This window comes from Postia placenta, assembly GCF_002117355.1.
Source record: "Postia placenta MAD-698-R-SB12 unplaced genomic scaffold POSPLAscaffold_3, whole genome shotgun sequence".
NCBI classification, from domain to species: Eukaryota; Fungi; Basidiomycota; class Agaricomycetes; order Polyporales; family Adustoporiaceae; genus Rhodonia; species Rhodonia placenta.
The window spans coordinates 2,193,762-2,210,991 of NW_020169834.1; the positions used below are offsets into that span (position 1 = coordinate 2,193,762).

The 17,230-nt window shown below is 54.5% G+C and overlaps 6 protein-coding genes across 6 annotated transcripts; 3 read left to right on the forward strand and 3 right to left on the reverse strand.

The window, feature by feature from the left end:
- Window positions 1-780: 780 nt before the first annotated feature.
- Window positions 781-2,176, reverse strand: POSPLADRAFT_1133682 (hypothetical protein; the record flags this gene model as incomplete). Its single annotated transcript, XM_024484385.1, has 3 exons — window positions 781-1,032; window positions 1,085-1,303; window positions 1,358-2,176. The coding sequence occupies 3 exons, from the start codon at window positions 2,174-2,176 to the stop codon at window positions 781-783; spliced, it is 1,290 nt and encodes a 429-aa protein (XP_024342127.1).
- A 2,839-nt stretch (window positions 2,177-5,015) lies between these two features.
- On the forward strand, window positions 5,016-6,863 carry POSPLADRAFT_1135970 (hypothetical protein; the record flags this gene model as incomplete). Its single annotated transcript, XM_024484628.1, has 2 exons — window positions 5,016-5,416; window positions 5,588-6,863. 2 exons carry the CDS (start codon window positions 5,016-5,018, stop codon window positions 6,861-6,863), a joined length of 1,677 nt encoding a protein of 558 aa, XP_024342128.1.
- A 337-nt stretch (window positions 6,864-7,200) lies between these two features.
- POSPLADRAFT_1135526 (hypothetical protein) lies at window positions 7,201-10,554 on the reverse strand (the record flags this gene model as incomplete). Its single annotated transcript, XM_024484588.1, has 9 exons — window positions 7,201-7,587; window positions 7,648-7,816; window positions 7,880-8,013; window positions 8,066-8,508; window positions 8,541-8,839; window positions 9,354-9,493; window positions 9,551-9,923; window positions 9,975-10,375; window positions 10,429-10,554. 9 exons carry the CDS (start codon window positions 10,552-10,554, stop codon window positions 7,201-7,203), a joined length of 2,472 nt encoding a protein of 823 aa, XP_024342129.1.
- Window positions 10,555-11,948: 1,394 nt separating this feature from the next.
- POSPLADRAFT_1179022 (hypothetical protein) lies at window positions 11,949-13,097 on the forward strand. Its single transcript, XM_024488635.1, has 4 exons — window positions 11,949-12,467; window positions 12,521-12,759; window positions 12,821-12,941; window positions 12,995-13,097. The coding sequence occupies exons 1-4, from the start codon at window positions 11,982-11,984 to the stop codon at window positions 13,013-13,015; spliced, it is 867 nt and encodes a 288-aa protein (XP_024342130.1). The 5' UTR covers window positions 11,949-11,981; the 3' UTR covers window positions 13,016-13,097.
- A 153-nt stretch (window positions 13,098-13,250) lies between these two features.
- Window positions 13,251-14,851, forward strand: POSPLADRAFT_1136344 (hypothetical protein; the record flags this gene model as incomplete). The annotated part of the gene is made up of 5 exons (XM_024484673.1): window positions 13,251-13,745; window positions 13,796-14,041; window positions 14,093-14,190; window positions 14,244-14,383; window positions 14,427-14,851. 5 exons carry the CDS (start codon window positions 13,251-13,253, stop codon window positions 14,849-14,851), a joined length of 1,404 nt encoding a protein of 467 aa, XP_024342131.1.
- Window positions 14,852-15,629: 778 nt separating this feature from the next.
- On the reverse strand, window positions 15,630-17,124 carry POSPLADRAFT_1133995 (hypothetical protein; the record flags this gene model as incomplete). The annotated part of the gene is made up of 8 exons (XM_024484422.1): window positions 15,630-15,774; window positions 15,855-16,100; window positions 16,161-16,286; window positions 16,341-16,465; window positions 16,516-16,587; window positions 16,641-16,816; window positions 16,867-16,938; window positions 16,989-17,124. 8 exons carry the CDS (start codon window positions 17,122-17,124, stop codon window positions 15,630-15,632), a joined length of 1,098 nt encoding a protein of 365 aa, XP_024342132.1.
- Window positions 17,125-17,230: the final 106 nt, after the last annotated feature.

Below are 17,230 nucleotides of genomic sequence, written 5' to 3' on the forward strand. Positions count from 1 at the left end.
TGTCATCAAGATCGTAGCCTTTCCACTGCTCAGAGCGATAGTTAGGCGACTAGTTTCGAAATGCACACGGTTCTGTACCTTCACGTAGTATAACTAACATTGAAGTGAAGTCAGCGCCTGCCCGAGGACCCAAGACACGAGACTCACCCAGCCTTTCTTCGTTCCCCTACCTCTTTTTGAGATCAGTTTCGCTCTCTGTATGCACTCTGTAACAGAGCTTCAGTAATGCCGCCATAGCAATGTCGGACCTTGTCTCCAGGCGACTAACCTACTGTATATTCATTTTCTTCGGCCATAACTCTCTCGAAGCACACGTGGGAATAACCTCAAATCGTCCAGTTTGGCTTTTAGCGTCCGGCCGGACTGAGGTCTGCTGTATTCAAAGGGCGGGACCTGGTAGTGAGGAAACAGGGCGAAGCGGTCACGGCAGCTCAGAAGCGCGATCTCGCGTAGACGCCCACACCGCGTCGCATTGAACTCGCGTTCGGCGCACCCAGAAGCGCCTTCATAGGCGCGTTCAGCTGCGCGCAGTTCTCGCTGTATGTTTGTAATGATTGTTATACCAATGCATGTGTTATAAGCACATAAGATACCAATTTAGCAAGATACAACACTATGTACATAGATCCGGTCGTGATAATAAACAGACGTACATGATACAAGGACGAGATCGAGGACATATGGTAGGCATGAGGAGGGTCAGCGATTGAGATGCACTAGTCAGGAGCGATATCATAAGCAAGACGGGTAATGCACAATTTATCGTACACTTCCGCCAGTCTAATACTCAGGCAAGGGTAGCAGTCTCCCTGCGATCAGGCAGTCCTTGACCCAGCCAAAGTGCACGCAATTGGCATGGGCAGACACGCGATCGACGTCGGCACACTCCTTGACTACCACATAGTCGAATTTTGATAGCTCGGTGGATGCATACTTAAGGTCTGGAATGGCCTCCACACGAGCTGCACCCATACACAAGATGATGCGAGGGACCATACGAGTGGACTCCTTCGCTTTATCAGAATCACCGTTCTATAAGAACAGTGAGTTGATGTCATGCATAAATCGGACGAAATATACGCACCCTCCTGGAGGTCTTCATCGGGGCGGGGAGAAAATCCGGGGCGATGCAGAGTATAGATTTGTCGGTGAACAGCTTGGAAGCCACCGTATTGGACAAGATGTCGGTGAGATGCTCGGTGCTGTTTCCCCAATCAAGATCGACCATTTGAGACACTCGAGCATTGAGTGGATCAGAGAAACCGGCAGGCAATAGAAACTTGGACCAATCTTGCTCGGCTCTCTAAGACAAAGCTGAATGAGCATGGGATAAAAGCAGTGACGGAGGATGACTCACTGCGCCCACAGTCTGCTGCAGCCACTCAATAGACAGGCAAGGGATTCCGAGGGCAAGAGCGATCAAGAACTTGGGCTTTTGATTGGAGTCGTCTGACAAGAGGAAGACCCGCTCAACATCGTCGCGCTCACGCCATTGAATGTCATCCTGGCGGATTACCCATCGCTTATTGCCCTGGCTATGCGTGCCTTCCATCGAGAATATGTCCAGCCAGTCGTCAATGACGGTGCCACCGGTGCTCTTGATCGAGCTCATGAGACGGTCCTTGTCTTTCGACCAGTTGTGATTGCCTGGGCTCAAGGTGACGACCAGTCCTGTCTTCGCGAGCAACCTGCGCGACCCCTTCACAGAGCCTGCACTGGCAATGGTAGACTTCGAGAGCGACGGGGTGACCTTGGCCTGCTTGGGCCTGACGATGGGGACGATGTCACCAGTGGTCAGAGTCCGGTCCCTCCACGCGCTGATGAGCGTTCTCGAGGCGATGCGAATATATTGCACCTCGACCTCCATGCGGTCGAGTTCGTCTCCGTTGTCAATTTCTACTGTCACGATACGTTCCGTGTCAAGATGGGCATTGTCGACTACCTTCGCTCTTTGACCATCTGCGACCAGTAAGACATTGTCTCCGATGGTCAACTGGCAAAGACGTAGCCTTGACAGATCTATGACATCCTCCGTGCCGTCATCGAACTGGATGAGGTACCGCGCGGGGGAAGTGGATACGAGGGAATGAACGGTGCCAGCGTAATAATGACCATCCTGCTTCCATAGCGCGTACACGCGCGTAGGTGGCACATCGTCACCCAGAGTGGAAGACATCTTCAGCTTCTTCGCCGCACGATTGAGCGGTGTCGGTGCCTGTGCCTGTGCTCTGTTGGCCTTACTGGCCGACTTGGTCAATGTCACAGAAGCCGCACGCTTCCTCTTGCGGGGAGGAACAGGTCTCGGTAGGATTTCCTCCGTCTCGTCGACATCCATGTAGTCGTCGTCAGCTAGCTCCGTATCCACTTCCGCATCCTCGTCTAGAACCATGGCAGCGACATCCTTGCTGACGGCAGTCTCATCGTCGGACGATTCCTCCTCCTCCTCAGGTACGGCTCGTCTCAATCGCTTAGGGGCCACCGGTGTGGCAGAACGTGATTTTACCTCCTTCTTGAGCGACCGGGCCAGAATGACATCTTTCTCTTTCTTCGTGGCCGCTGGCTTGCTGATGCGTGCGGCTATGGTTTTGAAAGTGTCTTGCACAGGCTCGGACGAAGGGATCTCGTCGATTTCAGGAGAACGACCTCGCGTAGTACGTCGTTTCACCGGCTTCGGTAAGCCGTGGCGCTTGATACCCCTCGACGTACCCGCTGAAGGAGCACTTTGCTCGAAGATTAGCTTCCTGGGCGTAGTATCCGTTCGAGGGCTCAGCGTTGAGGGGACTCTAGACATCACAATGCTGTCTGCCTTCTGCTTGCCCTTTCCCTGCACATTCGTCTGAAGAGCAGCAGCCAAAGGGATATCGTCTTCCTCGTCCAGAGAGTCCTCACGGTTGACAGCGGAACCTGAGGCAGCGTCCTCGCCATTGATATCAGCGAGTGAGGGTGTTTGGGCGTGTGTGGCGGACGGTTTCGATGGTGATCCTTCCCTAACCTCAGTAGGTTCTGAGTCGGGCACAACTTCATTGTCATCGCGGGGCCGGGGTCTTGAGGGGAGCTGCCGACGGCGAGGCGGAGGTGGAGGTGGAGGCATCATTTCGGGGTCACGAAACTGTGTCTCCGCGCTTCCATGTACCGCGAACGCATCCGAAGCCTGAGTATCCTGAGGAGCAGTGACCTGCGTAGGCTCATTGGTACTTGGACCGGGGACACCTTGTGTACCGGAGGTGTCCGACTGATCAACAGGCACGCCTTGGTATCTGTGTCTTTTGTGCGCGGGTATCAGGCTCAGCATGCCTATGGGTACCGACATCTTGGACGCGGCTTCCGACACCATTGGGGTCGACGGCACAGGATATTGGCGGTCAATGTATGTGACGCCATGGGTATTTCCGGACGTCGAGGGGCCAGCATATATAGACGGATCCAGTGGTTGGGTGGGCTCTGTTTCGCCTTGCTGCGTAGCAGGCTGTGTTGCCACTAGGGATTCTGGGATTGGCTGAAATGGATCTTGCCCGAGCAGGCGTTCGTAGGAGGACGATGGCTCGGTGGAAATGTCATCCTGAGGCGATGAAGGTATTGTAGCAGCACCGAAGTTCTGTCCGTCTTGTCTATCGTGGTGGTCATCGCTTAAGTCCACGTGTCGCGCTTGGCCCGAAATATACTGTTCTGAAAGCTGAGAATAATTATCGGGCTGCCGGGACCCAAACGCCTGCGACAGGATCTGAGAGCTACCAGATTGCGAGGAAATCGATGGAGTCGAAACAACGAGGACTTCACCATGTCGAGGAAGCGCTGTCAGAGGTGGAGCCACGCGACAACTTCTAGGAGACAACGCATGTGGATTGGCAGAGGCGTAGAGAGAAGATGACGTCTCAGCAGTGGCGTCGGACACATCATCGACAAGTAAGCGAGGACGGGCGAGCTCTTCCAAGGGCATGTTAAAGTTTCTTGCATTCTGTAGGAAGAGCTTCTGAGGATCCTGACAGGACAAAGGGCCGGCGAACGAGTCTTGGGACGCGGGAGAGGGCGATCTTTGTCTCCGCGCCCGGTGCATCGTTCGAGTGGGTGCCACAGATGTATTCACTACGCCAGCCGGAGGGGCGAGCAATGGAGAGTGAAACGAGACCGCCTTGGAACTCTTGAAAGCCGAAGTTACAACGCGATCGGCAAAGAGGATTCGATCGTTCTTTGTACGGAACAATGAGCCAAGTGTTCAGCCACTGCGGACAGACACATGGCGAAGTGGCATACCAAGATGGGAGCGCGCACTTCACTCAGTGCTTCAGTTGGCCAGGCAGACTTGCCAGTGGCACGCTCTAATACACCAGCTTTCTCTCGCTCTCCCCCCAGACTTCCTACACGGTGTTGGTCTTGAGCTTGCAAATCTAGCTGGGTAGCAGCAAGTTCGTGGAAGCTATATTGTGACACAGAATCTCTGGTTCCTTGGCTGACGGAAAGTTCGCAAATGCCGCCCTGAGTACGATTGGTGGCGCGCCCAACGTTGGCTATGGGAAATGGAAGACCGTGAGGCAGGACGGCTCGCAGGAGCTGGCTTGCTTGGGACTCTCCACGGCTGTGAAGACAGTGTCAACTCTGTGATGCAAAACAGCCTCGGATTTGCAAGGCAGCCTGTAGAGGACGGACCTAGAGTCGTCAGAAATGTCCATGCCCTTCAACGAGCCACTCTATACGAATGGACACGGATATTGTTGTGAATGGTATCACCGCCTTCGCGAGAGGAGAATCACAGCATACGCAAGAAATACAAGACCCGGGAGCGCGTCCAGGCGCGAGACCGCGACGAGTCGCGACGCGAAGCCACACCCGCCGACACGGGTCACGGGGTCTGGTACACTTCAACTTGACTCTCGGGCCAGTCGTTGTCTGTTCCGCCTCTCATCGTCATTCTCGCTGTGTGCAGTGCTGGTCGCTGGCCAGCTAACTGTCTCCATCGCGTCACCCTGGCTTTCCTTACTACGCGCCGCCGCTCTTTTCTGACCACTCTCGTTTCCGCCATGGGTAGTACGAACTCGAAGAGTGCTCACAAGTCGAACAAACTAAATCCCCAGCCGACGTTAGCCTCAAACAATTATGAGGCTCAGCCTGAAAAGGAAGACAGCAGTAGCGAGAAGCACGGCACCAAAAGCACTAGCGCGAAGCAGAAAGATGCAGAACCATCTCACAAGCCCCAGTCTGCGATTGTAGCCGATGTCAACGCTGACGCTGCATTGGGCACTGGCCTGTCTGCGGCAAATCCATCTGCTAGTGTCATCTCGGTATATTCTGGTCTATTACCTGAGATCCCGCCTTCAACGCTTCGTGGGACACCCACTCCAACACCTGGCTTTTCGCCCCTACCCCCTTTTGCCTCCTTTGCTGCTAGCACTGTGATATCCTCGCTCTCTGTAGTCTCGTCGTCAGTACCGTCTAGTGGCGCCACTTCTCTTTCTGCCGACGCAAATCAGAGCCAGCAGGCGCAACCAACGAAGCATTTGTCCGCAGCCATCGTAGTGTTGATTGTGATTGGAATAGCGTGCTCAATGGCCATCCTAATTATCCTGCTCAGGTGCTGCTGTCAGCCTCGCAGGCGCACCTTTCCTACACCGTCTCTGCCCATCCTTCAGGACGTCTTCCCAGCACGCAATCCCAAAGACGATGAGGAATCGCTTTTCGGGGGCAAGGAGAGACTTTCGGGTAACAACGGTCTCTGGACTTGGACGACGTACTCTCGGCCGGCTTCTGCCAAACCTGAGCTAGCCGCTCCTGAAGGACAGAATTATGCATTCACCAACACGTCCGAGAGAGGCTGGCAGCAATTGAAGGAGCCGCCCATGGGTGCTAACGAGAAAACTATGCAAGCCAACATGGGATCAAGAGTCCCTCCTCGGTCTGTGCCCTCTGTCCAGGAAGCCACGGGCACCATCCCGCGTGGTGCAAGGCGGGTCTCTGCCATGTCTATGTCAATTTATCCGGGATCGCCTCAGTCAACTCAAGGTATCGGCATCGCGATTGGAGGAGCCTCGCCTCTGACTGCAGATGGCATGCCTGTCCTGCAACGCAATGTGTCAAAGGCGTCCACCCGCCGGGTATCGACCAGAAGAAGTGTGCGTTACAGTGTCCAGGGGAAAAGGCCTGGCATCGATAGCGGCGATGTAGATGTTTATGATGGTCTGAGGATTACCTCGCCTGTGACAGCGAGTCCTGCCACGGTGCACAAAAAATCTAGTTCCGTGCAGGGCCGTGCGCGTGTCAAGGCTCCCTACGCTCCTGCCGCTTTGCTACGCACTTCGACATCGGCTGCGGCATACAGCGGTGTTTCCAATCCCTTCGATGACTCGCAGTACGTCTTGCCTGCCTTCTCTCCAGCGTTGAAGTCGGACGCCTTACGCGAGCGCGATACCCGCGCGCTGACCACCGCTCTTGGCCTTGCAAGTCCCGTACCACCGTCTCCCCAACCAACACTATATCCCGATGACTCGATCACTCTCGCCGGCGGGCGCAGCGAGAATCATCCAGCGAGCAAGCCACGCCCCCAGAGTCAGTCGCTGAGTCCGGGCATGGAAGCAAGCGCGCGGCTTGGGAACCTCATGCTGGCAGAGTTCTCGAGCATGCAGTCGCTGCCGTCCGCCCGTGCAAGCGGGGACGGTACAGTGGGTGTGTTGCGGAAGACGAGCTCGAAGAAACGGGCGGAGGACAAGCCGCCCCGGGTGCCCTCGCCGCCACCGTTGCCCTCGCTAGCGCAGATGGCCCTGTCGCATACGAACCCGGATGCTTACACAGACTACAGGAGCCCGACCTACAGTATCTATGGGCTCTACGAGGCGGACCGGAAAAGCCGTGCTCCTGGAGAGGGCGGATACTGACTGGACAAGTTTGCACACATGGACTCTTGGGATAGATTTGTAGCCTTAGCATCACAGACTGTAGTTTTTGTTTCCATGTAGACGTGGATTCGCGAGGCTGCCACCATTAGATTGTGTGCCTCCATATGACGATAACACCATTGATTTGATCGCTCTATTGAGACCTCCGTTTGACGTCAAACGCTCAAGGGTCACGGCCAACATGTTCAGGTGTCGAAGGGAATCCCGTTTAGATTTATATATTCCTTGCGTGCGGCTACAGACGCCAAAATGAAGTCCAGAGGTCCGTAGGATGAATCAACGTCTATGCACGAATCATAAGCATGAACAGAGTCCTTCACTCCGCCACCGCGTCGTCCCTCTCGACCGGGGCCGTTGTCTTATCTGCGATCTCCACTGCTGGTATCGAAGAAGGTACTCGGATAGTACTATCTGCTAGTCTCTGCTTGACCTTGAGCTCTTCTTCGTGCCTGGCCTTCTCTGCGGTCTCGCGTTCGGATTCCGCCAGCAGAGCCTTCAGTTCGTCTTCTAGCTCTGCTTCATCTATACCAGCATCAGCCTGGGCCATCTCCATACCCATGCGAATTGCATCGTCTGTCTCTTTCGCATCTGCGTTGGCAGATGCCATTGCATCCATGGTCTCGTCGATTTTCTCGCGTTGCAGAGATGGGTGTGCCAGTATAGCACGTAGGGTCGCAGTTGATGACTCGTATGACTTCATGATCTATGCGCCACGGAGATTTAGACAGGATATCAAGAGAGGAACATTCTAATAAGCACGTACCTCAACATCTCCTGCCGATGCCTCCACACGGAGGAGCGTGGACTGCAGGGTATCCAATGAATTCAGTCGTTTTCCGAGCAGATCCTCAAGCTGCTTTCGAGCACGCAAATGGCTCATAGCGACTTCCTTCCGCTTATGGCGGAGCGCCGCCGATATTAGCTCCAACCGCCTACAGAAGTGCAGGGGGCTCAATTAGCGTGCATAAGGCATTGAATGTTAGGGCGAACTGAACTCGGAAATCTTGCTTTGCAGGCTGTCTACTTGCCCTTGTAGATTTTCAACAGCCGACTTGAGTTCCAGGATACCAATGTCGACAGCACTAAACTCGAATGATGGGGATTCGTCTGTCTCGACGAACTTGATCATCTGCCCGGGTGCATCAGCAAGTCAGCATATCAACTAAAAAAAGGCGGCGCACATCCTTCTGTACTGCTAGCACTTTCTTGTCGCGCTGGAGATATCGGATAAGCACTCTCAGGTCTAGGTCAGACAAGACCACCCCTTCAAGCGCATGATCTGCGAACGCCTTACGGAACCCATCGAAGTTGTACAGCGAGTCTGCAAGATTGTAGCCGGACCGCTCTCGCTGCCTCGCAATGACACTATCTGCTGCTCTTTCCAAGAGGCTGATGACGACGTAGTCGCCTTTGACCTTCTTCCAGCGCTCGGTGTAGTTCGAATGCCCTAGTGTATCATCCGGGCTAACGATGCTGAGCTGCTGCAGTGCCCACCAGAGCGGCTTTCCCACTACGTAGGAGGCTACTCGATAGGGAAGCCAGCCAGGATCGTATATTGACTTTGAGGAAGTCAGGAAGTCAGAGAGTCGGAAGTAAGATTTTGTCTCGCAAAGCTCAGACTGTACTAGTGGGACACATAGTCAGAAAGATATTTACTACGAGAACCGAATGTCTCCCTTACTATTACGGTGGGCAAGCCAAGGGGCTTGCCAACTCCTTCGAATCTGAAGTCGTCCGCTAGGGTTGACCCATTTGCATGTAGAACAAGTCTCTCTGGCTTGGTGAGATTCTCATCTCCGTGATGTAAGCATCCTTTAAGAACAACAGCTTCCAAGGTTCGTCGCCACCACTCGACATATGAGGAATATGAGGTAGGATTTGACTGCTTTTGCAAGGAGAAATCAGAGTACAGGGCCTTCAGTCGTTGAGCAGAAGTAGAAGAGTATGTCGGCAGACTGGAAAGCTGGGTCGTAGATAATGGTGACATGAAGATTCGTGAGGACACAGACACAGTTGTGACGGCTGGTGGCGGCTCCGTCTTCCGAAGACGACTACGCGCGGCACACGACAATGGGGTCGATCACGTGCACCGCGTATTGGCGCGTTGCTGAGGATTATCAAGGGATTATTACAGTAAAGGATCAGCGACGTCAGAATTGCGGTCAATTTGCAAGCATTGCATTGACATAACCTACGATAACAACGACAGGTGTACCTACTCAGATCCAAGAATCCAACTGGTACGTTCGTACAAAACAAGGATAACACGACAGCAATGACGACAGCAATAGCGATGAGAGGTGCGACCAGCGACACAAAGCAAATAGGGAGTGGAGGGTGCGATACTGACTACGATAGCAATGGACAAAGCGAACACGATACGAGGCCGATAGCAAAGATGACGAGACAACGGTCGATTCCAGACAGCGATGACAGCAACGAGAGTGGGTTCAGCGAGCTCTCTCTTACCCACGGCGTTGATGGCGGTCAATGACATTCTGTGTTTCATCTCGCACGATCAGGGTTGCACTGAACCTCCGGATTTGGCAAGGAGGGAAGTTCTCCGCAGTGATAGGACCCTGGACGCGCATAACTGGATTACTGACACTCTGCAATGACGGCCAGGTGGTCAGGACAGCACGGCCTATTATAATCATAGAACCTACTCGTCCACCAGCCACACGCTGGCTGCCTGCGACGTCGGCCTCTGGCCTGAGCTTGCTTACGCTGAACGCAGGCGAAGGTGTAGAATACACCGACGGTGTAGTTGGCGGGCTGGCATAATGGGCCGGGATCAAAACGCGAGGAGGGCTGAGTGGTCGATACAGAGGTGCGCCCCGACGCATGATACCTTGGGAAATGAGGAACTCTGACGTGCACAAGATGAGACCATGGAGAAGAGGCGGAGAAATGGGTAGCTCACCCTTGGACCTGTACCGGAACACGAATTTCACGAAGGAACCTGCTTTCTCCGGATCATACGGCTGAATGTCCCATGTTGAGCTATGATGACCAGCAATCGGCCGCGGAGGTCCATACCTGTGAGAAGTACCTTCAGTAGGAGTTGAGATGACATCATCTGCCACCTACGTTATACAAGGTTGACCAGGGCGCCCCCTAACCTCGCTCGGTGGGATCAAGGGCTTGTTGGCTGCCCGCCTTTGCATCCGTTTGACCCGTTTGATCTTCACGACGATTGTTCCGACTTCAGCTTCGCGTGGCAGACGCTCCTGAGGTTGAGACGAGTCTTGTTGCTTAGGCTCTGCGACGACGTTCAGCACGATTAAGTTGTAGAAGGGAATAGATACTGCCACACCTTTGACCTCAGAGAACAGAAACGGCCTCTCCGCATTTTCCGCGACTCGGATAGCAGAGCGTTCCGCTTCTCCTTCGCCCATGAGGAATTGTCCGGGTGCTGTCTCCCCGTCGAGTTTGATGTAGGTAGCAGTATCAATGCCTCCGCCATGGTCCCGCCAGTGGACGGAGAACGGCTTGCCGCAGTGTTTGAGGAAAGATACAATTGAGAATGGGCTGAACAGCGCACCTTATCTATTTCACTTGGAATCCAGCAATACATCACGTCACCTTGAGTGTTAACCATTGTATCGTATTCGACGATCTCCCCGTCCGGACAGGTGATCCATGCAGAGAAGCCCAAGAGTTGAATCATAGTTGTAACGAAAGTGTTAAAGAGAGTGTGGGGATAGTTGAGTGAGGCAGGACACGCGAGGGGTGGGGTCCTTTTATACGCAATTGCTCAGTCCAAAGAACATTGTCTCCTGGATTGGCGGCACGGAGGCGGATGCCAAAACGTGGACCACCGACCACTGCACTCACCGGAGCAACACCGGAGCCTGTCCCGTAGGACTTGTTGCGTAATCCTGGGCACAGAGGTTCGTGAAGGCTTGTTGTGACCTTTTTCGCGTATCCGAGAGCGTTGGAGGGTCTGGTATCGACAAGCACTTGCAGAGCAGGGGTCAAGGCCTCTCCACGCATGGAAATTAACGAGGGCGCTTGACGCGACGCGCCGTGGCACGTGAACAAGAAGCGTCATCACGGTACGCTGCATCGGGGATCAAATCTCTCAAGTCGCTCGAGGAAAGAGACTCGCTCCAGTTCGTGTCTCTGCTGTCTCTCTACTGTACAGACTGTCGGAATGTGCAGTACTTCCACAACATCGCAGCTATACTACAGTTCTAGATCCTAAGTGCTGGTCTCTTGCGCAAATGGCTGCGGAAGCAATTACTCTGTTATGGGACTCGTCCAGTGGCAGTGGCATTCCCCGCGGGCACGCCCCCCTCAGCTTTTTGACTGCCTCATTGCTTATTAATGTGCAAATCAGGTAATATGGGAACAATGCTGCATCAACATCTATTGACCACTCTGGTGTGAACAATGCCATGCATCCTGTACACCATTCGACCGATTCATACAGACAATGTGCCTACTCCAATCTACCAACACGAGGTGTAGATAATGCGCAGCAGTCATCAGTGCTTGCCACTGCAGAGCAGAGATGTCGGAAACACCAGGTGACCGTCCTATCCACAGGTATGCACCAGGATGGCCGGCCAAAGAGCGAACCTTTGCTCTGAGGCTGCTAAGAGATAAAGATTCATCGGGGAATAACGACGAACCCTCTTGTGGAGCGCCTGCGTGGTTGTTAAAAGATGAGGAGGACAAGCTGGCGTGTTTGGCGGCTATATCCACCTTTCATTAGGGCAGACACAAATGGACTTGTTCTCGCGGGCCGATACATAGCGCTGCAGTCTATATTACATATTGTACGCGTCCGTACCTTCCCCTCGTCACATGTGTATCCTCGCCATGCCGTCGGACGGGCGCGGCAGCGGTGGGAGCGGTTCAGGGTGGCCTTAGTCAGACCATCCAAAGCTGGCGTTCAAATGAAGTCACCATCTTGCAACATTTTGCTCATTCGGCGCGCAGTCGGCGAGCTCGACACCCGTCGACATATCGTGTAGCCGATAAAGAGACGTCATGCCGTCCTGGAGAACATATATAGCGGGTACCCTCCTCAGCATGTCCGTCCTGTCCCTCCTTCGACACATTTCATCCACCACTAGCACACGCTCCGTTATGTCAGCCTTGACAATCACGCTAAACGACGGGAACAAGATTCCCTGGCTGGGTTTTGGGACTGGTACCGCGCTCTTTGGCAAGGATGCAGAGAATGCCGTCCAGGCCGCCATCGCGAACGGCTTCGTTCACCTAGACGGTGCGCAGGCATACAATAACGAAGAGTCCCTCGGCGCAGGTATTGTCGCCGCGGGTAAAGCTCGCTCGTCGCTCTTCGTTACCACCAAGTTGGACAAGGTCCCCCAGGGTCAGACCGTCCGCGACACGCTGGTGACGTCACTTAAGAAACTGCAACTTGACTATGTCGATCTCTTCCTCATCCACTCGCCCAAGAACCATCCGGCAGGAACTCTGTCCTCAGTATGGAAGGAAGTCGAGGCACTGCAGAAGGAGGGCCTCGCTAAGAGCATCGGAGTCTCCAACTTTCGTGTGCAGGATCTGGAGGAAATCCTTCCCAATGCCAGTGTCATCCCTGCAGTGAATCAGGTACGCTTGGCAAAACGCGCTGATGCATGACATGTATTAACAACGAGAACTAGATTGAGTATCATCCGTATGTCTTCAAGGCAGACCAGCCCGCGATCGACCTCTTGAAGAAGCACAACATCCTTCCGACGTCTTACGGTGGACTGGGCCCCATCGTGCGCTTTAAGGGCGGTCCGTTGGACTCGGTTTTGCCGTCCATTGCCAAACGGGTCAGCAAAGCTGCCGGAAAGCCTGTTACAGAAGGACAAGTACTGCAGCTGTGGCTTAAGGCCAAGGGGATACCCGCTATCACGTACGTGTACATCGCTTTTCGTAGCTAGAGGATGCCGACTTACGATGATATCTGAAACCAGCACGACATCGAAGGAGGAGCGTATCAAAGAATACCTCGCGACGGAGACCTTGCCGGCCCTCACTGCGGATGAAGTGAAGACAATCGACGAGACTGGCTCAAAGGTTCACCACCGAGCTTTCGTACGTCGCGGTTCTACATGATTCATTCATTCCGTGCTGACATCCGATCATAGGCAAAGTTCTGGGATGATTAGGCGATCTGCGTATACTTTGTAGTAAATAATAGTGAAAGCTGTATGACTAGACCACGGCGAAGCATTCAAACAGAGTTTAGCGAGTCCTATGAGATCAACGCAGGATTGCCACATTGAGATATCTATGACGCGAGTTTGAATATGAAATTGCTCGTCAAATTCAGCTTGATTTGAGCCATCATCATATCCGGTCGTGCAGGTCCCTGCTCGAAATCTGTGTAATCTCAAGTACCCCATGGCCTCGACAGGGTCTTTCTTTCCGCACATAGAATCTGTCTTCTACGCCGTTTTCGATGTTGAACAAGGCCCGAAGATCGTCCACCAGGTGCCTGAGGATCTCATATCCACGAGCACCACCACCGTCTCCGCCAGTACCACCCTGTCCCCTGTCTCTCCCGGACAGCCCTCTGGCACGAATAGTGCTTCCCTGCGCTCCCTAAACGCTACGCAGACGCCTAGCCCCCGCAAGCGAGCTGCCTCGTCCAACCGCTCGCTCTTCCACTTCGATGACATCTCGAAGTATGTTATGCCATCCAGCGCCCTCTGCGGCCGGCTCGTCATGTGTGCGACGCGCAACCACCGCATCATCGGGTTCCCCATGAATCTGTGGGGAGCTTACCCCCGCAACGAGTTCCGGTACAATTTGTGCTTCGTTTTCGAGCGCTCGGCGGACCTCAGCTGCTATGAGCCCATCGTGAGGAAAGCAAGCCGCGTCCTCACGGCGTGCGAGGTTCGTCGCTCTCTTCGCATTTTTGTATTGAGGTGACAGATGGGGCACAGAAAGAGTCAAAGTACCTCTCATCTCCGGAGAATTCTCCGGCGATACATGCCATCCTCGAGCAGCTGTACGAGGACCTGAACTCGTACTCAGAGACGTCCATCCCCATGGACAGATTCAACTCCATTGAGTTGAAGATTTTCCCCTTCTATCCTAATCCTCCGCCAGTCAAAGATTACATGGTGCCTCTTGCCCTCATCAATCTGACGAAGAGGATCGAGCCGAATTGGGACTTAACCATGGTCAAGGTGAGCTTATAAGCGGTGTTTACACTTAGTACTTGAACCAGAGCTCGTCAGGTCTGCCAACATATTGATGGCACGAACCATGTGAGTCGCATTGCACGCCTTGCGGACTGCGATCTTGACCTGACTCGCCAAGCCATTGCGCATCTGCTGTATGCATATCTCTTCTGTCGTTGCGCGGGGTTATTAAACACGTTTCCCAAAGATACTACCAAGTAATCATGATGATTGACATCTTTCAATACTCAAATATGTACACGCTTCGTACTAGCATCCAATGGCTGGCGGACGAGTCTCATGTGAGAGACGAATGCGGGCCATATGCTACAAAACCAGGTGCGAACTGTGAATTCGTCGGATAACTCGAAGCTAAGACATTGTCTCTCAGGGATGGCCATCGCGGACTGGCCGAAACTCCTGCACCTGTACTCTCGGTTGAAGCCCGGAAAGACAGTACGTGAGTGGATGGAGGAATACGACGTCGCGTCTTACGGCATCGATGTACGCCGCTTCACCAGCTTCGGCGTGATTAAGGTCACACAATCGTATAATCAGATCGCTACTATCGCTCATTCGAGCTGCTACTGCAGGGCTTCCTACGTCGGGTCCATCGCTGGCCTGTCCTGCTCCCCGAGGTCGACACTGCCACTCTGCAGGACGAACGTTTCGGAAACCCATCATCGTTTGGGCGCAAGCGCGGGAAGAGCATCGCGACCTCAGCACAGCCATCACAATCCTCGTTGCGAGTCGAGCCAGACACCATGCGCGGACGCTTGCGCTCGCATGGCTCCCTCACGCCAAGACCTATCATGACCACAGACTTCTCGATCCCATCAACCACAGGTGGAGCACAGAACGGAACCGCGATGCCCGCCTTTGCACCACCAGGCCGCCGCACGAGCGCGGCTGAGACCTCACTCGAACAGTTGCGCAGCAGACCTGTGCGGCGCTCCATCCAGGACGTCTTCAATCCCCGCCCGCCAGAGCAACCGAGCGTCCCGCCGCCATCGCCGACCCCGACCCCGCGCACGCTGACCAAGACCTCGTCCGACCCCGCCGCACGCCCGCCACCGCCTACAGGCCTGACGCGTTCGCGACCGCAGCTCGAGCGCTCGCCGTCCGCGCCCGCGATGCAGCAGGTGTACGGGCCGGCGCAGGTACCCTTGGGGCCGACACTCCCGCGCGAGCTGCTGGATATGCTCGACGGGGAGCATCACACAGACGAGATCTGCACGCATCTCAAGGTTGGCTGGCCAATTGTGCGGCAGTGGCTGGTCATCGCAGGCGGCGGGCGGGGAGATGGAGACTTTGGTCGGGTTGCGATCATATACCGATAGCGTGTTGCTACTTGTAGATGCTACGTATTTTTGTTGGGCAATGGGCTTCCTGGAACAGGGCTGATATTACACTACTGATTACACGGAGATTATTGTACAATACTCCTCTAGTACGGAGGACGGCGGGGGTGGGGGGTGGTTTGATGCCTGCCCGTATCGGTATTGCCATAAAACAGATGCCCAGTGGCCCCTCTTGTGACAAGACTAGACAGGCTTTTCCTGAGCTCGATCACATAGATGGATATATCCCCATCTCATGCAAGCGACCTGTTGGCGTTTACGTAGCCAATACCCAGACATGCGAATATCAGCTCCGGACCCGAGGCATCGTCCGACTCGACCGGTGTGACCTTGAACGTCGTCCCGAAGCACGTCTGTACATCCCGCAGGAACTGTATGCTATCCGTCAGAGTAAGCACGTTAGCTCCCACACGTTTGTTGCACTCGGTGCACAGAGACAAAACCGAAAATACACTCACGTCCGTGGCGTGGGCTCGCCCATAAGGCACCGCCCGACGTCCTCACTCCCGAGCACCATCATGAGCAGTACAAACACTTGATGTTGACGGTCGATGCAGCCGCCGCGGCGTACCTCGGCGAGCAGTGCGCGTGATGCGAGGAGCGCGGTATCCTCTGGTGCGACGCCCGGCTGTGAGAGCGCCTCTGCGCAGTGCATTGCGCCCGTCGTGGACTCAGCGAGGATACTAAGGCCGTAACCTGGTGACCTGGCGAGAGAGAGGCTGTTAGTGAGGACTAACTAAGAGGTGGGTGGGTGGGAGACGCACTTTCCGCTGTCCTCGCCTTTGTAGACGTCGGAGTAGAGATAGATGTCGGGAATGTAGCGGTTGAGAACTGACCGCGAGGCCTCGATCATGCGGTTAGAGAACTGCGGGTTGACACGCACGGCATGCCTGCAGCAGTAATCAATGTCATGTAGCACACGAGTAGAGCAGCGGGTGACTTACGAGATCCCTCGTATCCGCTTGACCTTGCCGCGTTCAACAAAGTTGAGAGTCTTGACCTGCTTGACGACGGGGCATAGGAACTGCACCTCACCACCGCCGAGCGGTGGACTGCCGCGTTTTTTGATCTGTCAGCACGCTTCAATGGCTGTTTCGACTGGAAGAAGACAGCACGTACCCGCAGCTCCAGCCCATCAGATACGCCAAAGAGTTGTAGGTGAGGTAGAGTCACCGTGCGGATGAGATCCACCTGAAGGAATATTGGGCTTAGTTAGGGCAAGGAACGAGGAAGGCTGGACACACTGAGAGGTCCTGGTCGTCGGATGTGATTCCGCGCAGCGTGAGCTGGAGAGGCTTCTTGGAGAACGGTGCGAGCATGATTACGGGTTCCAGGAAGTACCCTATTGAGCGGGAAGTGGGGCAGTCGTGCAGCACCGGCCCTCCTGCGATCACGCCGGGTTTGAGAAGGATTGCGGTACCTGGAAAGGATGAGTTAACCTGCAAGAGCGTAGAGCAGACTTCAGCTTACCTGTGACCGATATCTCAATAATGGTCCCGTTTGTTATGCGTTCCAGCAGTCGCAGCAAGCTGACTTCATAGTCTGCGAGAGCAATCAGAAGGGACCCTCGAGCCAAACTTCCTTATGCTCACCTCTCAAGCCCGGATTCTTGTCGTCTGGCCTGATTTTGTCCACCTTTACGGGCTTGCCGCTGATGATTGAGAGGACTAGACGATTTCTGAGCCATTGGTGGCCGCTGAAGTGGAGGACGGCGGTGGACTGTGCCATGGGTGTGTGTTGTGCAGAAGCGACCTGCCAAGGGTCCATAATTTTGAGTGCAGCACGATCGAGATCGAGATCGGCTGGGCGCTTGCGTGCATGTACGCGCCGGTAC

What these genes read in the sequence shown, in the direction of transcription:
- POSPLADRAFT_1179022 (XM_024488635.1), top strand. Translation starts at nt 11,982, where the DNA reads ATGTCAGCCTTGACAATCACGCTAAACGACGGGAACAAGATTCCCTGG. An exon ending in AAGGGGATACCCGCTATCAC is followed by an intron (nt 12,760 to 12,820) that starts GTACGTGTACAT and finishes ATCTGAAACCAG; the next exon opens with CACGACATCGAAGGAGGAGC. An exon ending in AGGTTCACCACCGAGCTTTC is followed by an intron (nt 12,942 to 12,994) that starts GTACGTCGCGGT and finishes ATCCGATCATAG; the next exon opens with GCAAAGTTCTGGGATGATTA.